This window comes from Myripristis murdjan, chromosome 22 (genome assembly GCF_902150065.1).
Source record: "Myripristis murdjan chromosome 22, fMyrMur1.1, whole genome shotgun sequence".
In the NCBI taxonomy this organism is placed as follows: Eukaryota; Metazoa; Chordata; class Actinopteri; order Holocentriformes; family Holocentridae; genus Myripristis; species Myripristis murdjan.
The window spans coordinates 3692616-3720297 of NC_044001.1; the positions used below are offsets into that span (position 1 = coordinate 3692616).

Genomic DNA, 27682 nt, shown 5'->3' on the forward strand with positions numbered 1-27682 from the left:
AATCTTATCTTCCGTCTCTGTGTGTGTGTGTGTAAGAATGAGAGCCTGTTTCCTGGTTTTTATGGGGTGAGTCAGGTGAGGGGCGGAGCTTGTGTCAGCAGTTTACTACAACAGACAGGGCCGGCTTTTGGCATAGGTGCCAACTGCTGGAGCCCCCACCCCCCACCCCTGCTCTCTGGGCAGTAAAGAAATGAAAGAGACCGTTGCCAGTGTACAGTCCCAACACCCCAATGCCTTCATTGTGATTACTGGAGACTTTAATCATGTCTCACTGGACAAACTACTGCCTACCTTTCACCAATAATGTTGACTGCCCCACCAGAGAAAATAAAACCCTGGATCTGCTGTATGCAAACAACAGTGATACATACAACACCACAGCCCTTCCTCCCCTTTGGCAGATCAGATTACAACCTGGTCCTGTTAACCCCCGAGTATGCCCCCCTTGTTAAGAGGCAGCCTGTTCACACCAGGACGGTGAGGTTGTGGACTCAGGAGGCTGCTGAGGCACTGCATGATCATCAACATCAACAACATGGCGGATTGCATCACAGAATACACCAGGTTCTGTGAACACACCACCATGCCAACCCGCACTGTACGCTGCTTCTCCAACAGTAAGCAATGGATCACCAGCGACCTGAAAGCACTCCTCAACAAGAAGAAGAGGGCTTTCAGGTTTGGAGACAGAGAGGAACTGAGGAGAGTGCAGCACGAACTCAGGGAGAAATTGAGGGGGTGCAAAGACAGCTACAGGAGGAAGCTGGAGGCCAAACTCCAGCAGAACAATGTGAGGGATGTGTGGACTGGGATGAAGCTGATCACCGGATGTAAAAGGAGACAAAGGCAACCATCAGGCAGCTTTGAGAGAGCCAACGAGATGAACGGTTTCTTCAACAGGTTCAGCTCACAGCCGTCTGTCTCCCTCACACATTCAGACCCCCACACACCCCCACCACATCCAGGTGAACGAGCTGCTAAACCCTCTTCAGTTTGCTGACCAGCCCCATTTGGGAGTTGACGACGCCGTCATCTACCTGTAACGAGCTCATATGCATCTGGATGGTGGTGGCAGCACTGTGAGAATCACATTCTTTGATTTCTCCAGGGCTTTTAACACCATCCAGCCACTGCTGCTGGGTGAGAACCTGCGGGTGATGGGTGTGGACACCTCCATTGTCTCCTGGATTACTGACTACCTGGCAAATGCAGTCTCTCGTTCAATAGAATAGAAAATAGGTCAAATCAATTTCAGTTGTCAACTTAAGTGCATCAGTAGCAACTGTAGTGCAAATATTAAACATAGTATCAAATAAAATCAAAGCTTTTTACTCTTTTTAGACTGTAAATGATAATATAATTTTTAGCAGCTTTCAATCAATCAATCAATTATGAAAATGAATTAAACCAAATTATTAACGTTGCAAACTTTTAAGTTACAACACAGAAGGCGTTAGATGCCACATCACGGTCCACGTCTAATTCAACTAATAATTTCCTACATTTCCCAGGATGCATTCTGGTCGATTGAGGCTTTATACAAAATTACATAAATGTGTTAGAATAGACTTAAAGTGATATCACAATATTTCAGGGACAATAAGAAAAAAAACAACATTGACCACATTTACATGCACACCATATTCCTGTATTATTCGGAATATCCTCAATATTCTGGTTGCGCACGAGTCATGTAAACACACACCGAACCAGATTAAGGTCATATTCTGGTTGGAGAATATTCAGAATCAGAGCCCTGGCATATGCCTGTTCCAAACAGAATATTATGCCATGTAAACACCTTTGTCAGAAAATGCCCCATACTGGAATATTCAGTCACGTCTGCGCACGCTCGATCTGCAAGGAATCCTGGGGCGTCTTTGTTGCTATGGTTACTGCAAGCGGGGAGTACGACATGGCGAACAGCAGCAAGAGCCAGGAGACTGCAGTCTGCCTTCAGCTGATCAAACACTTCAGTATCATGGAGGATATTGACGGGAGAAAATACAGAAATAGCAACTTCTTCTTCTTCTTCTTCTTCTTCTTCTTCTTCTTCTTCTTCTTCTTCTTCTTCTTCTTTTTTTTTCCTGCAGACCAGACGCCTATAGACGCATTGCTGCCCCCCGCAGGTTGAGTGTTGTATTACATAATAGTGTGGAATACACCAAAACACGGGAACATGCCAAGTAACATGTAAACAGAATATTCCAATTGCTGCAGCGCATATAAACACCTTATTGAGAAAATTACCTTAACCAGAATATTGACCCTAATCAGAATATGGTGTGCATGTAAACGTACTCACTAACTGCAGTGTTTCCCACAGAGTGACACGGCACAGTGGAAAAACAAAACACATCAGCCCACCACGAGTCTGTTTCTTATTTCACCATTTTAATTCCAGTTAATCCTTGAATTTTGTGTTTTGTTGTTTACGACATACCGAAACAACTGAAACCAAAATGAGTCTGAGTGACGCTTCCCTTTGTCCAATAATTTGCAGTAGCGAGGCGTTCAAGATGCCAGGAAGGTAACACATTTTGATACCCAGGTCTGCTAATAACATATTTAATGTAACATGTGTGTCTTGGCAAACCGAGGCGCTGGTCACACGGATGATGGTGACCAGGAAAAAAAACAACAACAAAAAAAGTAATGGAAAACTGATTCCTGGCTTGGCCCATATTTTGCATCCATCAAAAATGTGTTAAAAAATGTGTTTGTAAATGTCTAGTATTGTTCTAGCTTGCTCTTGTTAGGGTCAGGTCCCTCTTGTACTCCTGCATGTTCTTCTTCTTCTGCTTCTTCTTTCTTTCTTTCTTTCTTTCTTTCTTCCAAGGAAGTCCTACTTCCCATGCGTGAAAAATTACAAAATTTTGCACAAAGGTCCAGTGCCATGCCAGATTTCCAAATTTCAAAACTTTGAAAATTTATAATAAATCAACCATATGTGCTACAGCTTTGCAACTTTCATCACAATGGAGCCCCGATACTGAAGAAACCTTTGTACACTTTACACTAAAACATCAGTTTTTCACTTATGGAGCAACTCAATCATTGTTAAAAACAAACTGACAACATCTCCATGCTGTCTACATGCAATATGTGTATTTTCAGATTTTTGTCTTGATGACAAAAATGATTTTTTTCATCAGTGGTTTGAAATCTGCCTTTCCATTGCATAGGCGGCTGCTATCATGTGACTGGCTTAGTCAGTTTGTGAAGCCTCACATGAACTGACACTTGCCAATTAGAGTTCAAGCCTCAACTGATGCAAAAAGCATATTAGAATGCCACCTTTCTTTTCGTCTTCCTATTCTCCACTTGTTGCTCAGAATTGCTTAAAATTGACAACTCCAACCATTGCTGTGCAAGTGAATTCACCCTTTTTCAAATCAGAAAACACAGAAAGACTTGAACACGATGACATCACTGCTCACATCACAGTCAGGAAATACAAACATGTTTCCTTCTGACCTTCATTCTTTATTGATTTTTCATGCAAAGTTACCAATGAAGTGACTGAAAATAAACAAAATCAGGTCAAACATGACAGTGCTAACATACAGAATCAGTTGGATTTTCAGAATTTAACAGATTATCTTTCACAAAGCCACATAACAATGAGAGCAACAGTAAAGAAAGCTTCAAAGCCTAAATCAGCAACATTACACACAATTTGAAACCAACTGATATGTCCACCTTTTGAATTAAATGACACCCAACCTGATAAAATGATTGACAGCAAAATGAGGAGTCACAGTAAAGCATTTCTACAGAGGAAATCTGATCCAGCATCACTAATCTGACCTTTTAAATACATAACTTCTATCTTTATAAAAACAGCTTTCTTGTAATTTATAAAAACATGTTTCCGCATCACCTTTTCCCCATTTATTAGAAAGAAAATCAAATATATCGAATATATGAAGTATATACTTGAAGTATATAATCATGTATATATGAAGTATATACATGATTGTATAGATAAGGAGAGTTAGCATGAAACCACGAAACCAAGAACCAAGTGGCAGAACCTGACGGCTGGTACTGGGATTCAGGATTTTTCTTTCTTTCTTTCTTTCTTTCTTTCTTTCTTTCTTTCTTTCTTTCTTTCTTCCTTTATACATTTTAGTTGTTATAATTTTGTTGTTGTTGTTGTTGTTGCTGTAGATGTCATTTATCTCTAGTGATGCTGTTCCACTGTTACAGAGACCTTCATTGGTAAAATCTTCAGTGGGAGTGTTTCTATGGTGCAAATGTATGGAAACAGCCTCTCAGTGAAAGTGTGTGTGAAGGTGTGTATGTGTGTGTTAGTATCAGGATCAGAGAATGTCAGCTGTCCTCTGTTCCAGTCCAGATGAACTCTGATCCTCTGGAGCTTCTTCTTCTTCACTCGGAGAACAGTGTCTGGACCTGGTAGGGAGCGTGCTTTGTATTTACCTCCATTGAACAATAATCCCCATAATCCAGATAGTTTTTCTCCCTTCCTCTGGCCTGACTCTTCTATCACACCCAGGAACCAGTCTGTACTGTCTCCAACCTCAACATCCCAGCTGTGAGTCCCTGAGTTGAGGCCCTCAGATCCCAGCACAGCGGGGTAGTAGTCAAATCTCTCTGGATTGTCAGGAAGTTCCTGCTCCTCTCCCAGTATCACACTGTTCAGATCTTCAGATAGGAAGAGTTCTGGATCAGCAGTGTTGGGGTCCAGAACCACAGGAGTGTAGGAGACCACCTCCTTCATCTTGGCCCAGACGGTGAAGCTCAGGTTGCCCAGGTGTTTGGCCTCGTCTATCAGAGCTCCTGAGAGCAGCTGTGGATCCTCCAGCAGAGGGCGCTGGACTCTCTCCACTGTAGCCTTGTAGTTGTGCAGGAATGAGACGCTTTCAGCTCTCAGCTCCTTCTCTATGGCTCTGATTGTGTCTGAAAGGCCTGCTATCTCTCTGCTCAGAGCCTCCGTCTTCTCCTTCATCGTCCGACTCTTCTGCTCCTCTTCCTCCCTCAGAGCGGCGATCCTGGCCTCCTCTTCCTCTTGGAGAAACTGGTGAAGCTTCTTAAACTCCTCCTTAATCTGCCTCTCTGTGCGTCGGGCCTGGACCTTAATGTGCTCTGCTGTTTGATCACACTTTCCTTTGACTTTATTAAAGACCTTCAGTTTCTTCTGTAAGGGCTTCAGTGATTTCTGAAGTTCTTCTCTGTGAGGTTTTGCAACTTCGTCGATGGGTCTGAACTTGTGGTTGGTGTGTTTCTTTGAATCTCGACAGACGAGACACACTGGCTGCTGATGGTTCAGACAGAAGAGCTTGAGTTTCTCAGAGTGCAGACTGCAGAGGAGCTCTGACCCTGCTGAAGCTCTCTGATCTCTCTGCAGTAAGAAGGCCTCACACACGTTCTTCAACACCAAGTTACAAGGTGGATCACTGCTAGAAGATCTTCTCTTACAAACTGGACAGTCTCTTGTTGGCTTCTCTGTCCACCAGCTCTGCAGACAGGCTTTACAGAAGCTGTGGCTACATGACAGGACCACAGGATCTTTAAAGACGTCATGGCAGACAGGACAGCAGAGATCCTCCTCTGATGTGGAAGCCATTTTGTCTCTGAGTGAAGAGAAAAACTCACCAGGCAGACAGTTCAAACAGGAAGTCAGTCAGTCGGTCGTGGTAACACTCCACGCTCTGGAAAGTTCCTTGAAAGTTCCTTTCACTTGAGAGTCACTTTGAGTCGTGGCTTTTCTAAAACTTTGATTCAGTGAGGAGTCAGCAGTAGGTTGGAGTTGGAGTATTCCCAGTATTCCCAGTATTCCTCCTGTAGTTCCTCCCTCAGTTGAAGTCGTGGGTTAAGTCCAAAGCTGAATCTTATCTTCCGTCTCTCTCTGTGTGTGTGTAAGAATGAGAGCATGTTTCCTGGTTTTTATGGGGTGAGTCAGGTGAGGGGCGGAGCTTGTGTCAGCAGTTTACTACAACAGACAGGGCCGGCTTTTGGCATAGGCGCCAACTGCTGGAGCCCCCACCCCCCACCCCCCACCCCTGCTCTCTGGGCAGTAAAGAAATGAAAGAGACCGTTGCCAGTGTACAGTCCCAACACCCCAATGCCTTCACTGTGATTACTGGAGACTTTAATCATGTCTCACTGGACAAACTACTGCCTACCTTTCACCAATATGTTGACTGCCCCACCAGAGAAAATAAAACCCTGGATCTGCTGTATGCAAACAACAGTGATACATACAACACCACAGCCCTTCCTCCCCTTTGGCAGATCAGATTACAACCTGGTCCTGTTAACCCCTGAGTATGTCCCCTTGTTAAGAGGCAGCCTGTTCACACCAGGACGGTGAGGTTGTGGACTCAGGAGGCTGCTGAGGCACTGCATGATCATCAACATCAACAACATGACGGACTGCATCACAGAATACACCAGGTTCTGTGAACACACCACTATGCCAACCCGCACTGTACACTGCTTCTCCAACAACAAGCCATGGATCATCAGCGACCTGAAAGCACTCCTTAACAAGAAGAAGAGGGCTTTCAGGTTTGGAGACAGAGAGGAACTGAGGAGAGTGCAGCACGAACTCAAACTCCAGCAGAACAACGTGAGGGATGTGTGGACTGGGATGAAGCTGATCACCGGATGTAAAAGGAGACAAAGGCAACCATCAGGCAGCTTTGAGAGAGCCAACGAGCTGAACGGTTTCTTCAACAGGTTCAGCTCACAGCCGTCTGTCTCCCTCACACATTCAGACCCCCACACACCCCCACCGCATCCAGGTGAGGGAGCTGTTAGACCCTCTTCAGTTTGCTGACCAGCCCCATTTGGGAGTTGACGACGCCGTCATCTACCTGTAACGAGCTCATATGCATCTGGATGGTGATGGCAATACTGTGAGAATCACATTCTTTGATTTCTCCAGGGCTTTTCACACCATCCAGCCACTGCTGCTGGGTGAGAAGCTGCAGGTGATGGGTGTGGACACCTCCATTGTCTCCTGGATTACTGACTACCTGGCAAATGCAGTCTCTCGTTCAATAGAATAGAAAATAGGTCAAATCAATTTCAGTTGTCAACTTAAGTGCATCAGTAGCAACTGTAGTGCAAATATTAAACATAGTATCAAATAAAATCAAAGCTTTTTACTCTTTTTAGACTGTAAATAATAATATAATTTTTAGCAGCTTTCAATCAATTATGAAAATGAATTAAACCAAATTATTGACGTTGCAAACTTTTAAGTTACAACACAGAAGGCATTAGATGCCACATCACTGTCCACGTCTAATTCAACTAATAATTTCCTACATTTCCCAGGATGCATTCTGGGCGATTGAGGCTGCTTTTAGTGGAGAGAGTGGTATGTCTGACTGGTTTCTCTGTCTGTGATTGTTGAGTCAAAATGAAAATGGCATCGTGAAGGACCGTAACCGAAACCTGACATTTCCTACTGATGGTTTAAAAATCAACAAAATCTTTTTTGGCATCAAACTCCGACTCTGTGAAGTGTTTATTATTTTGGCGGCTGCTCACATGCCTTTCCCCACTGTTCAGTCAAAAGTACAGTAATCCGTGCGACTTCTGTGATACCCGTCAGTTTGTGAGACACTTTCGAATGGCAGAGTCTCTTTTTTGGAAGCGAACCCTCCATGTTTTTGTCTCGGTTTGATCTACCCGTGCCCCGGAGTGTTGTATCAGGGCCAAGCCAGACGGTCCCTGGGCCCTTCTCCATATTGTTTGTTGTCGGCATCTGGACGCTAAACGGCCTCTTCTCGCCAGCACACAATACAGAGACATGATCTGCGTCTCAGTCTCTGTTCCGCCTGGCCGTGACTGATAGTCCTTTAGGCGTGGCGGCCTGCCATGCAGCCCACCAGCCGGCCGAGGGGACGGCGCCGTGCGGCCACTTTCCTGGACCGAGCGACTGAAGACCGATAGGAAAGAAAACAAAGACAGAGGCCGACGAACAGCCTTGGTTTTCCATTCGTTGTGTTTTCCAGGTGTTTTTGGAAGCAGCAGAATGAAGTAATAGTCTTACAAAATGTTCAGTCTCAGTGGTTTTGGACACAGAAACCGTCTCTGATTGATGGTGCAGAGTCAAAGGACCTCAGTTCATGGCCTTTTGTTAGCAAGAGAGCGTCATTTTCTTACCTAAACACTTGAGCATTTTTAGTTATTAACCACTCAATGCCCGAAACACTAAATCCCAGAAAAATACAGATTTATGGTGTTTCATGCACATGACCAGTTTGACTAAATATTCACACTCATACATAAACATATACTCTCACACATGTACACATACTCACATAGGCCAATACACTCTTTTTACACACTTTTACACACATTTACTGCATTGATCTAATTTATATTTGCATTGACTTAATGTATATTTGCTCTTTATTGTTGGTTTGTTGACATTTTTTCACATAGATTTTTTTTTTTTTTCATGTAATCAAATTTTGAGGTGGGATTCTCCTATAAGCCCCTAGGGGTTTTCTGTATCTCACCTGCACAATCTATTGTTATTTCATTTTTGTTCTGATGTTTCACTTTTATTGTGCAAAAATAAATAAATAAATAAATAAATAAATAAAAATAAATAAAAAATAACATTGTAGAAAGCAGATTTGATTTATTTGACTTGATTATTGTGCATAAAGTCTCATAAATCTTAATTTTATGGGATTTTGTTGTTTTGGGCATTAAGGGGTTAATATATAAAAATGCCCTAGTCTAAAATCAAACACATTGTACATATCCACTGTAATGCATAAGCACTGTAGAAAGCATATTTGATGCATCTAGATCAAGTATTTTGCATTAAATATCAAAAATCTCTATTTTGGTGGGAATTTTAGTGTTTCAGGCATTAAAGGGTTAATATCTAAAATGCTCAAGGGATATCACCCTCTTGGATTCTTACAAGGTGACCCCAAGCTACAAGAATCAGATGAGAAAAAACTTTTACAGACGCAACAAGGTTTGTATGAGTCTGCACATTGTTTCTAGGAAAATGCGACTCATTTTGCCTTTAAGTAACCAAACATTAATTCATCTGATACTGTAGCGTGTATGGATCCTGACTGCATTTTAAAACCAGGTGTAAATGTGGTCAAAGAGGTTGTAGTGTTTTCATTAAGTTTGTTTCGTCTGGTTTGTGTGTTAGTTATTGCTCCCCATCGCTTGTCGCTGTTTCTTAAGGTTGCTGGTGGGAGCCTCGTGCAGACCTGACAAAGATTCATTTCAAGTTCCCTGGTGTCCTTAAAGAGGACGGTCGTGTCATTTTACAGCTTTTGACTCATTTCAGGTTCACTGCAGCAAATCTCCATCTTATCATTTACTCTCATATTCAAGAATTTCTCCAAATATGGCAAAAAAATATGCCAGCAGGATGAGATAATCCCACTCGTTTCTGAGGCAGTTTCACTTGTTTCAGGACTTTTTCAGGAAAAAGTATAAGTACTCTTTGTTAACTTTTTCCAGCAAGGAATACTGTATGTACAGAACTGCTCAGGACAGTGTTACTGTATGACGTTTATCTTCATTTACTGAGAAGTCTGCAAACACATCACAGAATTGAATAGTGTCTGTCTAACTCCCTGAAATTAACTATAACTCATTAAGACTAGACATACAAAGATAATCCCAGCTGTTCTACTATATGTCAAAAGAAGGCAGATGAGCCCACTAGGAACGAGAAGATGACACTTGATTCGAGAAAATTCTGGAAAGCATTGGAAACAAGTGGGATTATCTCGTCCCTCTGGCAGATTTTTGACCCCGTTGGAAGAAAAACAAGATCTGAGCTGTGAAGATGAGACTGAAGGACTTGTAAAGATGGAGTGAAGTACGGGATTGGTTTCACTCGGTCATCGCTCACACTCCTTTTTGGGAGACTGACGGCCTGTCTCTGCTCTGTTGTTATCTTGTATAATGGAGCTCGACTGAACCAGAGGAGTGTGTGTGTGTGTGTGTGTGTGCAGTGGCAACTTAATCATATTGACTCCTTCCCATTTGTGAAGCGAGGGCTGTTTCTCCCCTGTTGTCCTCCTGCATCTCGCCTCCTGTTTGTCACAAATCAGCTGCAGATTAATCGGCCGCTTAATCCCATCATGCCATCCACGGCCGTGAGGAGGAGCGGGGATGGCAGCCAAACCGCTCGCCTCAACACAAAAACACACACACCGCTCTGCAAAGCGAAGGCAGATGGGAAGCCTGTCTCCTGCACTTCAGTCCAGTTTTCAGGTTCTGTCACTTCACTCGACTGTGAGACTTTCTACTTTTACTGAACTATATTTATCTGGTGGCTGGAGCTGCTAGTGACTGTGCAGGGGAAGCTTTTCCATGCAGAACATCAGATGTGCTGCGTTGTTGGAGTGTAAACCGGCCAACAGGATGTGGAGCAGTTAGTTAGAGCTGCAGCATTAAAATACTTGATTTACTTTTCAAATTGAACTACATTTTACTGAGAAAACTGCTGGACTTTTACTAAAGGAACACTTTAATGCAAGACTTTTACTTTGAATGGACTGTTGTTTCCTTCAAGGCACACACACACACACACACACACACACACACACACACACAGTCTATATACTTTATTTGATCCTGCATTACAAGTTAAAATTCATTAGGAATCAAATCTACTGAATGTTCCAACAGATTTCAACCAGTGAGCACATTGCTATGAGTTTACAGTTTCAGGGATACAGGAAACATCATTATCACACACACACACACACACACACACAACCATATATATGCAAATATGCAAACACAGGCAGATTCAGAGGTGCACTCACACATTCATGAACACACACACACACACACATACAATCAATCGATCCTAACAGTGGTAACTGACTGGCTTTATCATCATAATATATATCGCTAGTATTATTATTATTATTATTATTATTATTATTATTAGCAGTAGTAGTACTAGTAGCAGCATTGTCATCATTGTTATTTTTATTTTTATTATTTTTTATCATTTATTTTTTTTTAATTTATTTTATTTTATTTTTATTTTATTTATATTTTATTTTTTCTTTCCCGTTTTGTTTTTGGCTGTTTGTTTGCTTTTATTTTTATTTTTATTTTTTTACTCTGTTTGGAATTATGTTGTTCTTGTTATGTCTTCTCACCTTTTGTCTCCACCCCCGTCCTGTCTTGTGTACATGCACTTTGCACCAATAAAAAAAAAAGAAAAGAAAAAAAGACATGCATACCTGCAGCCACACATACAGTAAAGTGGTGAACACATTTATATATAGTACAGACAAACACATGCTTGGACATGCATGCCTGTTCAAACACACACACATGCAAACAATGCACTACATGTATGCATACACACAAACATGCAGCAGCACTGCACACATGCACACACACCCAGTTGCACCGAATTTATCCCACCATGCAACATCGATCAGCACCGTTAAAGAGCAAATTTGCATAATAACTGAGCATAATTTCCATACGATGGTAATATGTGTAATTATATAACAGCGTTGGTAATTTGTCCTCGGCGTCACGGGGCTGGATTGTTCCTCTCGTGCTCTCGTGTAAGTCTCTAAAACATTCATCCAGGACCCGGAGTGATCTGATGGAAAGGGGCAGCGTTCCCTCTGAGAAATCCGTGCCGCTGCACGGTCGGTGACAGGAACGCCGAGGGCCTCGTGAAAGCCCCCGTCAGCCCCTCTGCTCCTGCACATGCAGCACTCCTGAGGCGCACGTCTGCGGCACGCGAGGGCGGCGGCTCGGCGTGTCGGAGGCTCCCGTCCTGCATCCTGTCCTGCGTTAGTCAGGCTTTTATCTGCAGCAGCTCACAGGGTCGCCGCTGCACACGGTTTTCACACAGCTGACCCTCGTGGGAATGGAGGAACCTCAGTTTGACAGTGTCAGCGCCTTAATCTAGCAATTAATTACACATGGGAGCTGCACACACACACACACACACACACACACTATTCTTTCTGGAATATTTCACATTGGGGAACAATACTAGACCATTTCTTTATATTCATCTAGCTACCTGGTGACATAAAGTACATATTCATCTTTTTTTATGTTTTTTTTTTTATTTTTTGATTTGCATGCATTCTATGTGTTCCATCTTTTAACTTTTTTTAAAGTGTGTCAACACTGCAAAAACTCAAAATCTTACCAAGATTATTTGTCTTATTTCAAGTCAAAAATGTCTTATTACTAGTCAAAATATCTCATTACACTTAAAATAAGACATGATCACCTCAGAAGTAACTTGTTTTTAGACAATTTTCTCTTGTTTCAAGTGAAAATTTGCTTGAAACAAGTGAAAATTTGCTTGTTTCATTGGCAAAATTTGTTTCTTGTTTCTAGCTAATTTTCACTTATTTCAAGTGAATTTTCACGTTTTCCACTGGCAAATTTTGCCAATGAAACAAGAAAATTTTCACTTCATTCATTTCAAGTGAATTTTCACTTGAAACAAGTGAAAATTGTCTAAAAACAATTTACTTCTGAGGTGATCATGTCTTATTTAAAGTGTAATGAGACATTTTGACTAGAAATAAGACATTTTTGACTTGAAATAAGACAAATAATCTTGGTAAGATTTTGTGTTTTTGCAGTGAAAGATTTTTATTTCCTTCCTCTTTGTTGATAAATGACACAGTATTGCAGAAGAGCACGCTGATTTTCCATCTTATGTTACATTACTTGAGGCATTCTGTTAGCTTTATGTTCATTCTCTGGCTGTTTACATGTGAAGCACTCGGCTCATGTAAATTCTGTATTGTGAAGCACTTTGCACTGCATTTCTTGGATAAAAGCTGCTATGTAAATACAGTTTGTTAGCACTGTTATTATAATTCACTAGATACTCGCTCGTTCGCTGCCTGTCTACAGACTTCAGCCAAAACCAAACCCCATTTCTGACCGAAACTACTCTAATTTGAGCCTATTGCTGACTTGGACCCTGAGCCAACGGTCCTGTTTTCACCTCGTCTCTTCATGCAACTTGTATGTAAATAAGTTTTAACGACACTGTTTTTACACCCGCTGGTGAGAAGCCTCTCCACTCAGCTGGACTGGAATCTGACTTTTATTCTGACAAAAATCAAACAAAACAACAACTCTCTTCTTGTTTGCCTCCTGTTTTCTTTCGACCCTTCAAGAGCAAATACCCGCTCCCTCACTGTCTACAGTGGTGGAAAAAAGTTTTCAGACACCCTTAAAATTTGACACAATCTCATAATCTCAAATATTATCATGAAACATTTGTGGAAAAATCTGTTTTGTGTTTCAAAAGGTGTGGCTGCATTAGACAGATACAAACAAATACAAATTATATTTTTTTGTTTATTGTTTACAAAAAAAACTAACCAAACTAAATTGTTGACAGTGTAATCTTTATCTTCAGGCGTGTTTCCTGCGTTAGGTTCCTTGTTTTAGCCATTTTTGTGTCTGAACAACTTTCAGATGTTCTGGCTTTACATAGACACCAAGCTTGGCAACAAAAATTGTGTCTTTTAATGAAAAGAACGACCTTCATCACTGGTACCAAAATGACCCAATACTCAAAATTTCTTATGTATTTTTATGGAACCAATCAATTTGAAGTTTTGAATGGCTTTTTTAGGATTTGTTTAGTATTTTGGCTGTGACTGTACTAAAAGAAATTGCACTTGAAGACCTAAGAGTGATTTGTTAATGCAATATTTCACAGATGCACAGGGTGTCCGAAAACTTTTTTCCACCACTGTATCACATGACGTCCTCATTTCATCAAACAGCGTTGATTTGAGTGGAAACAGCCCCCGACAGCCCCACCGAGGAGCTGTGGAAGACAAGAAGAGACGATGGAAATATGACCGGCCTTGGCACGCAGTAGCAGGCTGTGTTTGGCGTGACAGCGGAAAGCCGGCTGGTGGCACCGCACGCTCTGCACGGTAAACCATCAGGACGCCACATCTGCACTTCTGCAACCAGCACATCAGAGTTTAAGTGAAAAGGAAAGTCTAGTCAGCATCCAGTGGTGCATGAGATGAAGATAAATCCAAAGCAAAACGACACGACACGAAGATAGAGGCGCTACGACCCTGCTAACAAGACAACAAATCTGTCCTACACTGCAAAAAGTCAAAATCTTACCAAGATTATTTGTCTTATTTCAAGTAAAAATGTCTTATTTCTAGTCAAAATATCTCATTACACTTAAAATAAGACATGATCACCTCAGAAATAACTTGTCTTTAGACAATTTTCACTTGTTTCAAGTGAAAATTTTCACTTGTTTCAAGTGAAAATTTACTTGAAACAAGTTAAAATTTGCTTGAAACAAGAAACATATTCTGCCAATGGAACAAGCAAATTTTTACTTGTGACACAAGTGAACAAGTAAAAATTTGCTTGTTCCATTGGCAGAATTTGTTTCTTGTTTCAAGCAAATTTTAACTTGTTTCAAGTAAATTTTCCCTTGAAACAGGTGAAAATTGTCTAAAGACAAGTTATTTCTGAGCTGATCATGTCTTATTTTAGTGTAATGAGATATTTTGACTAGAAATAAGACATTTGACTTGAAATAAGACAAATAATCTTGGTAAGATTTGACTTTTTGCAGTGTATAATCGACTTGCAGGGTGGAACAGTGTCTCAGCCTTATAGCTTTTAGTAAAACAGAATTAAAACCCAGCTTGTACAATGTCTACAGCGCCGAGAGAGCACGAAGAGAGAGAGGAAACGAGGCCGATCCGCGGCTCGGCGTGTCTCTCTGGCAGTCGTCTTCATGATTCACAGCAAAGACATCTGAAAGTTATTTAATTGAAGACTCGGATCACAAAGGTGAGGCCGGCTCTGTGATCCCGGCTGCACAGCGAGACGCCGGCGAGGCTAAAAATAGACGCGTTAACAAGTCATTTAGTCCGTGCGCTGTGCCGGCCGGCGCTGCCACCTCGCCTCGCTCGTTCCCGGCGTAAACGAACTCGCTCCAGAGCGGACGGGCTCCACGCGCTCCTCAGAGGCAGCTTTCTGTCCGTCTGAAAAATATTAACAACGTGACGTTTTAGCCGAGCAGCCCTTCATCATCAGAGCGTTTTGTACTAATCAAGATGCTTCAAGAAGGTGATTTCAAGAGATTGTGACCTGGCACTGGGGGGGGGGGAATGATCCAGCCATTACAATGAATTTTGCCGAAACAACTGCATTGATCTGCCAGAAAGAGTAAACATGATTTTGGCCTGAATGTAGACGTGAAATAAGTGTTCACAATTCTTAAATTCGTCATTTTTTTTGGTAATCGGTGTCAGTAATGGTCATCTTTTTTTTTTTTTTTTTTTTTTTTTGTGCACATTTTCATAAAATTTTGGATCGGAGCCCTGAATTGGATCATTGACTCGATTCATGCTTTAGAAGCAGACGGGCATGTGTGCCTGTCTTTGCCCGGGCGCAGAATAAAGTCATTTTGCAATAAGAAATGAGAAATAAATTTATGCTCAAATATTGTGAAAATGCAGCGTTTCAAGCAGAACCTGGATCTGCGTCAGGCACACCTGTCTGCGCGGGCGTCATATTCAGAAGCATAACATTAGCATGAATTTGCGTGCTGACATCTTGCTCCCTTTTTCTTGAATCTTGAATTGTGGTTTATAAATTCAAACTGAAATGCTTTATGGAAATGTGGAGGAGTGAGAGAGAGGGGAAGGGAGATGCCGGTGAAGGAAACGCAGATTATTTCCCGCCTCGGCGAGCGCGGTTTGTGTCCGTTTCTGGCTTTGAGGTGCGCAGAAAATGTTTTTGTGCATTAAACAGTCCCTCCACCTGTTCTGTTTCATGTGCTTCCGCCCTCGGGGGAACGTTTACGTCTTCCACTGTCTTTTCATGCGGGGCTGGGAGTTTATTAGGAGAGCCGCGGCTCAGTCAGCAGCCCAAAGCTCGCAGGGAATTATGGGAATTACCTGGGCTCAGCGCTTTTTGGCGGCGCCGGTGATGCGCGCAGCCGGGCGGAAGGACGGCGGGGCCGCCTTCGCCCGAGCGGCCCGGCTTGACGGCCGCCTTTCCTAAGAGGGAGCGACTTCCCCGACTCAGCAGGGGGGAGGAGGAGAGAACAGGATGAGAGGGGAGACGGGAAGGAAGGAAAAGAAAGAAAGAAGGGGGAAAAGGAGGAGGAGAAGAAAAATCTAGAGAGCAGGTATCTCGAGGAAAGACACACACGCACGCCCCGCCTGGCCCTCGGCGAAGTGTTTACGTGAATTAAAACCTCGACTGATGTGAAAAGCGTCCTAATGAGCGGGCGAGACGAGGACCCTCCTGGCCCTCCTCTGCTGCTGTAGCTCCCGTTTCCACGCCATCCCAAGGCGAGTTTGGGTTTCATGACTCCCCCCCTCCACCTCCTCCACACCACCCCACCCGCCTCCCTCCGCCCCCCTCCAATTACCCAATAATCAACTCTCCCTGCGGGGGAAGGAAGGAGAGCGAGGACAGGAGACTGGGGCTTGGAGGGAAGAAGAGGGTTGGAAAAGGATGAGGGGAAAGGGAAAAGGATGAGGGGAGGTGGAGGAGAGGGGGATTGGATGATGGAATCAGAGGGGAAGGATAAAGGAGAAAAGGGTGTAAGGGAAGGAAGGAGGGGATGAGGAGAGGAGGGAGAGAGAGAGAAAGGGATAGGAGGGGCAGAGGAGGAGGAGGACGAGAGAGAAGAAAGAAGCTCGGAGTGTCTTTCTCCCCTCTGGCTTTTCAGCTGAGATGCCCTGATTAGTTTGGAAAGCGAGTGCTGGAGAGAGAGAGAGGGAGAGAAAGAGAGAGAGAGAGGGAGAGAGAGAGAGAGAGAGAGAGAGAGCTCTATTGTCTTGGCTGATCCTTGGGGTTTGAATCGGAGCGCTGGGCTGTGTGTGGCCTGGCTCTCCGACAGCGGCGACGGCGAGGCGATTAGTCCGCTAATCCACACAGAGCCGTCTTGCTCTTTGTCTGTCTTCCTCTCTCTCTCTCTCTCTCTCTCTTTGTCATTTTTCTCCCTCCTTTTTTTCTTTCTTTTCCTCGCCATCTTTTCCCTTTCTCTTTCCTTTCACCGTTCGTCCCACTCTTTCCTCTCTTGCTTCATCTCTCGTCTCTCTCTCTCTCTCTCTCTCTCTCTCTCCCTCTGAGTCATCAGGGTCAGGGCTAATCCCTGAACATCAAGTGGCCCCAAATCTGGGCACACTCTGCCCCCCGAAATCACACAAATTACACAATTATTTCACGGTCCTGTAGCCGCGCCGCTCTGACTCCCTTACACCGTTCGTTTCCACACGGCTTCCTTCACACAGGGGAGCAGAAATCCGATTTTTTAAATCCGATGTATTGATCTTTCTGTCTGTCTGCACGTCCGTCCAGCCATCCGTCCTCGTTCCCAGGGCATCCAGAGTGCAGAGAGACTGTCTTCCTGACCTTCAAGTGGAGGGAGCAATAATCTCATTGGTGGAGTGAAACGTCAATAGGTGTAGCTAAAGAGAAAATGTTATTCGGAGTGCAAATATCACTGCGGAAATATGAATTTTAATGAGCGCTTTGCCAGTGGGACGAGATAAAAAAAATACCTGGATTGCATTTAATCACTGAGGAGCAACACAGTTCAAAAAACAACACTTAATATCACTCATCAATTCATATTATTAATTCATACTATTAGTTCTTAAAGAAGTAGTGCATTATAACAGATTATTAATACTTAGCTCAGGTAGGAATGTCATTAATTCTTCATGATTAATCATTTTATTGTCTAACTAATCATGATTTACACATGATGCGTAATTATTTTACACAACTGTGAATTAAAATTAAAGTATTAACATTTGCTTAATTCATGTTCCGTTATTGGAAAGTGTTGGCAGGAAAACTGGATCAGCTTCCTCCCGTTTGGTCACGACGCTACAGGGTCCGGTTAAAAATGAAAGAAAATGAAAAACAAATGAAATATCAAACCAATTCATTGCTGCGTTGCATGAATCCAGATGTGCGAGTGCAGATTCCATTTGGACGCGTTTGTGTTAAACTTGTATGTGCTTGTACGTGGCGGCAAATCTCCTGCGGGATAGAAATGAAATAATATTCCTCAGTCTTGTTTCAGTGCAGTGGGAAGTGTGTTGGTGGATGCTCGCAGACGTGTGTGTACTCGACGTGCTCGTGAGTGTGTACTGTACTTATCTGCCCTTTTCTACCTACTTGGGGGCTTTTATTCTGGTATCTGGCGAACTGGAACGGAGTTGCTTTTTCAAACTTTTTTTTTTTCTCCAGGAAAAAAATTTGCTGAGCACGTCTTTGTGTTTTCCAGCAACAGCCTGCTTTACATTCACCCCGTTCTTCACATTCACCCATGGGAGCTGCCCAGTACAACCACAGCCTTATGCTGCTGGATGCCGAGCAGCTACAGCAGCACAGCATCTGAGGCTCGAGGCTCAAGGACGCCTCAGCAGCCAGCGAAATATAACTTCTATATCCAGATTTTCCTCACTGATAACCCGCTGTTAATCATGACCGCCTGTCGGCCGCGTGTGTGCATGATTATTTTATGGCTGTGAGTCGTCTGTCTGTCTGTCCTCTGCAGGTTGCATTACCGTCCATAGTCCCAAAGTCTTATTCTCTTTCATCACAATGCCGCCCTCTCCTCCAGCCGCCTCAGAAAGTCAGAGCGGTATGTGTAACTGAATGCTAAGCGTGGCAGAGGGGCCACACTGGGCACCTTGGCACCGCGAGCAATAAATGAAAAAAGATAGCAGTGTGCAGCAGTGTAATCCTCCTGCTTCCTTTTGCAGTGTTTTTGCGGCACAACGTCTTTGTCCAAAGTGGCTCGGCAGACAAGGATCTTTCCACTTAAACGCTGCCAGGAAAGCGAAGGACTCAGGCTCTGATGTTTGGGGATCTTTCTGTTCATTTCGCTCTCCTTTCTTTACTTCTCCAAACAAAGCCTGGTCTGCGGTTGCTTGAGAGAGATCTGGCTTTCTGCTTCATCATGCCTCCGACTGCCTCATAGAAAGCGAGTCTAGCCAGCCTGGCAATGTGCTTATTTGTCAAAAAAGGTTATGCACACTGTGATAACCTACACAGAGTCTGGGAGGAGGCAAGGCAGGAGCGCCTTCTGGTTTTGTCTGTGTTTATTTTATGCAGCTGCAATAAACCAAAGTAAAAACAACCATGTGCTCGAATTATGTTCCTCCTCTCAGGGAAGAGTCCAGCAGTCTGCGAGGCCTTTTCAGATGGCTCCCCACATGATTGTGTGTGTGTGCATGGCTCAGTCTGGGAGCTCAAACAAACACTGAGACACACTGAGGAAAAGATGCATCAGTCAGTACAAAGTACCAGTGCAGCTTGTCATCCTGTTGGGTCTCGATCTGTCAGTCCTGCCCCTGCTTGCCTGTATATATTTAGATTTTCACATTGTTGATCTTTTTTTTTTTTTTTTTCGTGGAGTGGCCATGCTGTGTGCCAGTGTGTACTTGAATATGTACAATGATCTGTTCCAGAATCTTCTAAATCCAAATTTGGCTGCCTTGGTGAGTAAGTTGAAGGTTCTTACTGCACCAGCCTGTATAGCAGCCACTGTTGGGGTGGCAGTAGACGAAGTTTGTTGTGGAAATACCTCCAGAGATGGACAGTTTTATACAGAGCTGAAAATGGCCTACTTAAGGAAGCAAAATAATTACAATAGACCCAGACCCCCGACCTCAGCCTGAGCAAACCCGTGCCCAGCCATGACCATCTGTAACCAGGTTAAGATCTTGGTCTAAAACTGTGGAGGTGGTAATCCACACCCTTGCCATAATCCACAAATCGGATGAATTCTCCTTCGACAATTTTATTTATTTTATTTCAGACTTTATTTGAGCAGGGGCAGTACACATTAATTAACATCTGCAACAGCTGTAAATGTGTCAGTGTTAGCCAAAGCTAATTTTCAACTGTAGTCCCTGGGCCATGATGTTAAATAGGCTAGAGCTAGAGGAAGAGAAGCCAAATTAGAAACCGCAAAAGCATTAGTTAATTAGTTAAAAACAAGGTTAAATATAAAAAAATAAAATAAAATAAAATTAAAAAAATTAAAAAATGGAAGAAAAGGTACATAGAACATAGCAGCACATTAACACAACAAGCACACTGACCATATGAATATGAGCAACATGTGTGCAGACAGACGAGCATCAGGTAAGGGTGGCAGCATGCACAGACTGATGCAGGGGCACAGATATGGGGTTAGGGTTAGGGTTAGGGCACGGACAATTGCGTTAGGGCTGCTGAGGTGCTGCTGAGCAAGGCAGTAAACCCCAGCTGCTCAGTAGCTTGAAGCAGAGGCCTCTTGTTGTGGTAGTGTACGACAGTGACGCAGGAAAGTGAGCCTGCATGCTGACTTCTACCTGGGTAAAGGTTAGAGGAGACACTCTCACGTCAGACTTTAACACTGCAAAGTTCAAGCGGCTGTTAATTGAGTTTTGTTTTGAATTTTTAGCCCTGAAACTCGTATCGTATCTTGGCAGCTTTCAAGATGTCCCCTTACGGCTTATCCAAGACACACTCTCATTACAATCCGGCGTTGTTAGATTTCGAAAACCCTGCAAAGTTTCTCTGGCTAGTTATAACTATAATTATATTCGGCCGCTTCAGCTGACAGCTTGTTGGCCTTGTCTCAGACCCCATGACTGATTTTTTTTTTTTTCTCTCTAGTGTTACAACACAGTTTCCTGAACCGATTGAATTGCACCCTGGAGCTCTCACGCCCCTCCCTCACTCTCTCACTGAAATGAGCAGGAAGGGCAGAAAATGAACTCCTTCATCCGCCGGCCGCAGATCACACAGCGCTTTCACTCCTTCACCTGTCAAATATGATTTTCACAAGAGTAAAAGAGCCGAATGATAGGTGGGTACTTGTCACAGCGGCTGTTGGAGAAACCGCACTTATTAGCTATTGAGTGGATGGACGGACAGTCAGCCGCTCCGTCAGGCAGTCAGTCAGTGAATCCTGTCTGTCAGTGGCTGGTCCGACTCCTCAGGTGGGACTGGGCTTGTCAGAAAGGTTCATTATCCAGATATTTGCGGTGTAGAGAAGCGAAACCTTCGAGCCGCTGTCACCCCAACCTGCCTCGCTTAACATGTTCACATGGCAACCGCAGAAAGAGCAAGAGCTCCCACTGTGTGTGTGTGTGTGTGTGGCTGAGTGTATGCAGAGGGATGTTTCATGGTGCTTGTGTGTGCATGTGTGCTTGTATGCATGCATGTCATCGTCTGTAAATGTGTGTTATGTGTGCATGCATGTGCGTGTGTGTTAGGAGTGTGTCAGCGTTTCTGCAGCTTGTGTGTGTGTGTGTGTGTGTGTGTGTCAGCAAACACTTGTGGATGTATGCAGGAACGCTTGAGTATGCAAACACATCCGTTGGCACGTGTTGGAAAGTGCACAAAGCGCCGGGCACGCTGTTCGTGCGTGACTCTGAAAAAAAAAAAAAAAAAAAAAACGTGACCAATGATGAATTTTACAACATTACGCAAGAATTGAACCATAAATAATTAATATCAGTTTCATATTTTTTGCATGCGCAGTGCAAATCACCCAGGGGTTTCGCTTTTGTAGTTATTCACACCCCATTTCCATAATTATCGCCAGTTCTAATCGTCCTCAGGGTGAATCTCTTCCCCGCTCGTTCATTCATGAGCCTGATTTTTCTATCGACTCAATCTTCCCGTAGTGAAAAGCTTCTAAAGGAGGCAATCACTCCTATTTTTATTATAATTTTTTAATTTCTCCTCTTGCAATTTATGCCAGGGCTGAAAGTGAGGAGCCTGCAGTCGGACTGGTAACATGGGGATAATTGAATCAAGCAGGTGCCAGGCATGATGGATTGGTCCTTCTCAAGTATAATTGCTGATAGCGGGGCAGTGTAATTGTGAAACGGGCCGAGCAGAGCGAGAACCATGAGTCAGAGCTCACGTGAAGCCCGGCTTAAACGCCTTGATAGACACACTGCACCTGCCTCACCTGCTGATCCGCCTCGCAGCTCCAGAGCCACACTGCAGAGCCGCGAGTGTGAATAACGCCCTCAGACCTTAGAGCCCCGATGTGTCGGCTGCTAACCGGTGTCAGAGTGACCTCAGATCCTCGCCGAGCTGCCAAAGCAGACCGCCTGAGCCAAAGTCAAATGAAACCAGGAGCTGGAAGGTCAATCAATGTCTGCTGCAGGAGTCATCTGATAGTCCCGTCCTGTACAGGGCAAAGCGGGGGCCTCTGCCAAAACACCAAGGACTACTGAAAGAGGAACAACTCCTTACAGTAACCTGTCGTGTCTAAGACACTCAGGGACATACACTCAGCTAGGGCTCATTGTTAATCAATGAATTGTTTTTTTTTTTTTGATTAATCATGTAGTCTATGGAGTGGGAAGCGAAAAGTGATGCCTTTAAATGTTTTCCTTAGTCTCATCAGCGAGTAAAAACACATTTTACCAAGACATGAACAGAGAAAAGGAAGACAATCATAGCATCTTAGTGATCTTCTTCCTTCAGTATTTTGCATATATACTTGATAAATGACCAAAACCATTAATCAGTTACCATAATTACTGATCGACTAATTTCTTAATCGACTACTTTTACTTTATTTCATCTTATTTAACCAGAAAGGTCCCATTGAGATGCAAGATCTCTTCCTCCAGGGAGTGCTGGTCGAGACAAGGCAGCACAATTAGTTTCACATAATTTCAGTGCTAATGTGAATTTTAGCAACTCATTTTGCAATTTACTTGAATTGAATTTGAAATTTTGGGTATATTATCACATATTCTTGAAAAAACTGGTTTGATTTACTATAAGCTTCTTAGTTCAGAATAACTTTAAATGCAAGATGAAGGGGGCTTACAAATACATGCAGAACACTGGGACAAATAAGTCCTGTGTAATGAATCGCTGTTAGGAGGAAGGAGAGAGAGTTGTGGTGAGGCCGAGATGTTTTAACGGCAGATGCACAGCAGAAACAGCTCTGTACCTGCAGCACCGCCCGAAGCCTGTTTTCATCAGCACTCTCATGTTCTGGGCCTGAGAGCCTGCAGTCATCTCCACCAATCACAGGCCGCGCGAGCCTCGTGTCGGGGGACGTGCTAAAGCCCAATTTTTGAGCCACTACTGCAACGATCATCTGCTCCGTTTGAACGTGGCTTCAAACACCCTCCCCCCTGTCTGGCCCCTCACTTCACACAGGTGGCACCATATTGAAGTGACGACGTGCCTTTAAAAAATTAACCTCTTTATCTCCAAAAAATATCCTTGAAACGGCAGCAGGTGTAATCTTTGATCTTCAGCAGCCATCGGCGAGCAGGTACACCTGAATCTCTCATCCCATCAACTATGGTGGCCTGGATTTGTCACATTTTTCACATTTTCAACTTACTAATTAGAGCACATATCAAACGGAAACTAAACCCCCATGATGCTCCAGTGCTGCGTCACATGTCCCAGTTTCCCTCCAGTATTAAACCTGTTTTCTTTCATACTGGTGCTGGTTTTCCCCGCTGGCTGTTTTGTGCTTCAAACCGTTCTCTCCACAGCTGTACGTGAGAGCAGAGAGCCGTTTTTGTCTCAAACTGCTGTGAAAACTCCAAGGACATCATCAGTGCAATGAAAGACCCCCTGCAGGCATTGATTAAAGCCCTAAAACGTACATATTTTGTTTTTTTTTTTCCATGAAACAACATCCCTACATGCCTTAAAATAGCTCATATATACAACCCAACACTTTGCCTCCACTTAGTATGCACAGATTTATGAATATGCCTTCCGCTCGCACACCGACTCATAACTTGTGTTGTATTTGATAATCTATCCGTCTAAAACTATATGTATTTTTTCAGGGAATGCCTTAGTCACACTAATATTATTCATGTGAAGCAGCCGTTTCCAGTTTGATTTTTATATAATACTCATGTGGGCCTTGGTGCTACTCTAACAATGTTAACAAATAAAGAAAGAAATAAAAAAATAAATAAATCGGCGAATCTCTTAGTTCCACTGCTATTGATCATGTGCAGCAGCCATTTCAAGTTGGTCTTGTTAAATTTTTTTACACTGTATTTTTAAAGTGGCTGCTTATTTTGCTCCTGATAGGTTATAAAATTGGAATTGATAAAGTAACCAAAATAAAATTTTTAGGAATAATTATTGACAGTAAACTCAGTTGGAAACCACACATAGAGCATGTCAAATCCAAAGTGTCAAAATCGATTGCAATCATGTACAAAGCTCAAGATTTCCTAAATCAAAGCTCCCTATATACACTTTATCATTCAGTCATAGTTCCTTACATGACGTATGGAGCAGAGATATGGGGGAACACTTACAAAACAAACACAAACTCCATTTTTTTACTGCAAAAAAAAAGCTATACGTATTGTAAGCAAAAAAACCTATAATGAGCCAACCAATTCACTATTTATTCATCATAACACTCTCAAATTCCAAAACTTAGTAGATTACAAAATAATACAGATTAATGGACAACTACCACAAAGTATCCAGAGGTTGTTTAAAAACCTTGATTACATTGGCCAGTCTGAAAAAACTTTACAAGAATATCTTAATTATGCAGTACACTGTCAAAAAATAGTAAGTACATCTTGTATCTCACAAATCCATGCCATGCTGCTTTTTTTGGTTTTGTCCTTTTGGCGTCCGATGTTTTGGTTGACTAAAAATTTACCAATTAGTAGCTTAATTAAGTTTGTATTTGTTGACTGAAAGCTGCATCGTTGGTTGACTACTTAGGTAGTGGTTATGTTTGGATTAGCTCATATTGTGTGTAAATGGTTTATTTGTGATAAGGGTAGGCGTTATAAGCTCTGCTTCAGCCTACACTTTTTCGGTCAGTCCTTGTTTTGATTACCTGTGCATTTTTGCTGATATTTTCTTTTTTTTTCTGTTGCTTTAATTGACCGAAATAAATCAAATCAAATCAAATATGTTGTAGTGAATGAAAAGCACCACATGAACACGTAAACAAGGGTTAAAAAGGTCTTAAAGGTGCAAACACAGCTCAAATGCCCTTCAGTAACCCCGGCTAAAATCAGAGTACTCGTTGTAATCTTTGACTTTGAGCTTATTCGGGTCGAGGTACTCACAAAAAGCGGCTTCTTATTGGTCTTATCTTAATTGGTGTATCAGCTGTGTCATTTTGCTGTGCATTATCCCTTTAAAACCCGTGCAGTCAGCCCGGCGTCGTGCTAATCAGTGCTGCTGTCGAGCCTCATCACTTATCCACATCTAAACATGACATAGTCCTGTGTGTGTGCTGCCGTCCGCCGCATCGATTTCACTCTATAGCTGCTGTCTGTTATTACACGTTTGACCGTCAACATCACTTCACAAACAGTCTCGGGGTTATTCTGCCCCCCCCGTCCCGTCCTCATCCCGTCCCCGCCCCGCCCCGCTCAGCTTGTCCCTGCTGATAAAAAGCACCTCATTGTTTACCAGGCGCTCGCGGTTCGATGTGAGCAGTCCTCCATGACTTCATTACCGCTGCTGAGACCCGGATCCGGTCCCCGGGGACTCTGGCGTGGCCCCTCGTGGCCTTGTTACCTCCAGCAGCAAAAGCTCGGGACCGCCTTATTTGTCCTGCACTTTAATTTGCTTCCCCGCCGTTGAAACCCTGCTGCTGCTTCACGTTCTCGTTGCCTTCGTCTCGGGGGAAAAAACACCCGGAGGACCCGACGATAAACATTTTATATTTTACAATCGGGATAATAACCATAAAAGCTGTGGTATTATGAATGCAGTGATGGATATTAGCAGACGTATGTACATTTTTGAGACCAAATTTAGATTTTTGTTCACTCAAAATTGATCATTCCACATTTCCCTGCCAAATTTAGATGAAGTGTGTGTGCACAAAATGCCGTTCTCCTTCTGTTTTTAACCACAGAGCCAGGACTTCCAGCACTTTGTTTATCCGACGTTCACTCACCTGCCCCGCCAAAGAGCAGCTGTCAGCGCATCAGAGCCGAGAGCGCCTCTTAATTCTGCTCTTTATTGATTCTTTATTGATCTCCACCGTGTAGCTGGAAATATCAGGGCTGGTTTTCCTCCTTCAGACTGAAGCCGCCGGTCGCTGCCAGTCATTCAGCGCAGCACGGCAAAAAAAAAAAAAAAAAAAAGGACTTTGGCGGAACCTACGTCATAGTAACATGAAGCCGTCATATGGGTTCGCCAGCGTTTGTTTTATTCTTATTTGATTGTGTCTGAGTTGCATTATGTCACACTCTACTTCCTGTCAATCACCTGACTCCAACAGGAAGACATAGAAGACAATTTACACTAAGGCACACAACATTTTGACTACTAGGGAACAAATGAGTAACTAACGGCTGTAAACCAGTAGTTAACAGCTCTTGAGTAACTCCCAATCAAATCTCACAGAGTAGCTGATTAGTTAATGATTAGTTAATTGAGAAATGAGTGACAAGTCCCTCCCTCATGATTCCTAACAGAAGACTATATGATAGATACTGATGAGTTATTAGAGAATGGACTGAGGGATCCTATGTTAATGAATAGTTAGTTAATGATTAGTTCATGAATGTCTGTAAATCATCATACTGACCACCTTCTTAATGAGCTCTTCCTGATTAACTCATTACTAATAATTTAAACATGAGCTACTGGTTTTGTGCACCTCAAATAAAGTGGCATATAATACTAGTAGATACTAGGTGGTCTCTCATTACTTCACCACTTGAGGAAGCACAAAAAGGACAGGTAATCATATGATAATGATGAAATAATGGAGGACTAAGTAACCACTCAGTATTACGTCCAGCTTTACTTTACATGAAACAGATTTGGTCCTCACCCATGTCTCAGTGAACTAATCATTAGCTGCTACATGAAATTTGATTAGGAGCTGCTCAAGATCTGCCAGTTAGCTGCTGGTTTACTCTCATGCCTCTTTTCCACCAAAAAGAACCTGGTGCTAGAGCCGGTGCTTAACTGGTTCCAACAAAGAACCAGTTTGCTTTTCCACCGGCCAAGAGCCAAGCGGAGCCAAGTCAGAGCCACGTCATGACGTCAGCGTAAAACGTGATCACGTGGTTGTGCGAGACGCTCGCTCGGAATCGCAATAACCAACATGGACGACAAATGGACGACCCATCGTAGCGATGCAAATACTGCTCGTGTCTTTGCAAGCCTACATTGCGATCCAGAGGCGAAAAACGCAATTATCACCGGCTGCCCGTCGTATTCATGATCGGAACGAAGGACGACTACGTTTAGCTATACGTTTAGAGCGTTCGCTGTTCCCGTTTGGGTCTGTAACCCCGCCCACCAATGACGCGGTGGGTCGCGTCATCGGTTCTTTCTCTGGCCCCTGTTTAGCCCCTGCTCGAAGCTGGTGCTTGCCTGGAACCGGTTTGGAACCGGGCAGTGGAAAAACAAAGAACCGGTATTTATTCATTTACTGCAATATGTAATCGAGTAGTGTGCAATTCTATCATCACTTATTAGGCAGTAGGGCAATGTGCAATGCAACAAGCACTTTATATTTCTATACAACCAGGTACTCCAGGTATCACAAATTACCATCGTTGGTATTAAATTATTGTAATATGCAATTGAGTATTGGGCAATCAAAATAGCACTTTATATTTATTGGGCAATTTGCAATATAATAATGCACTTTACACTTTAGCACTCTGCACTTTAATCC

At 43.1% G+C, this 27682-nt stretch overlaps 2 protein-coding genes across 2 annotated transcripts in view; one reads left to right on the top strand and one right to left on the bottom strand.

Moving 5' to 3' along the window:
• The window catches only part of kcnh5b (potassium voltage-gated channel, subfamily H (eag-related), member 5b), a 208562-nt gene that overhangs the window by 82009 nt on the left and 98871 nt on the right, over positions 1-27682 (top strand). The window lies entirely within an intron of this gene.
• Positions 4187-5590, bottom strand: LOC115354413 (nuclear factor 7, ovary-like). The gene has a single exon (XM_030044807.1). The coding sequence runs from the start codon at positions 5588-5590 to the stop codon at positions 4187-4189; it is 1404 nt and encodes a 467-aa protein (XP_029900667.1).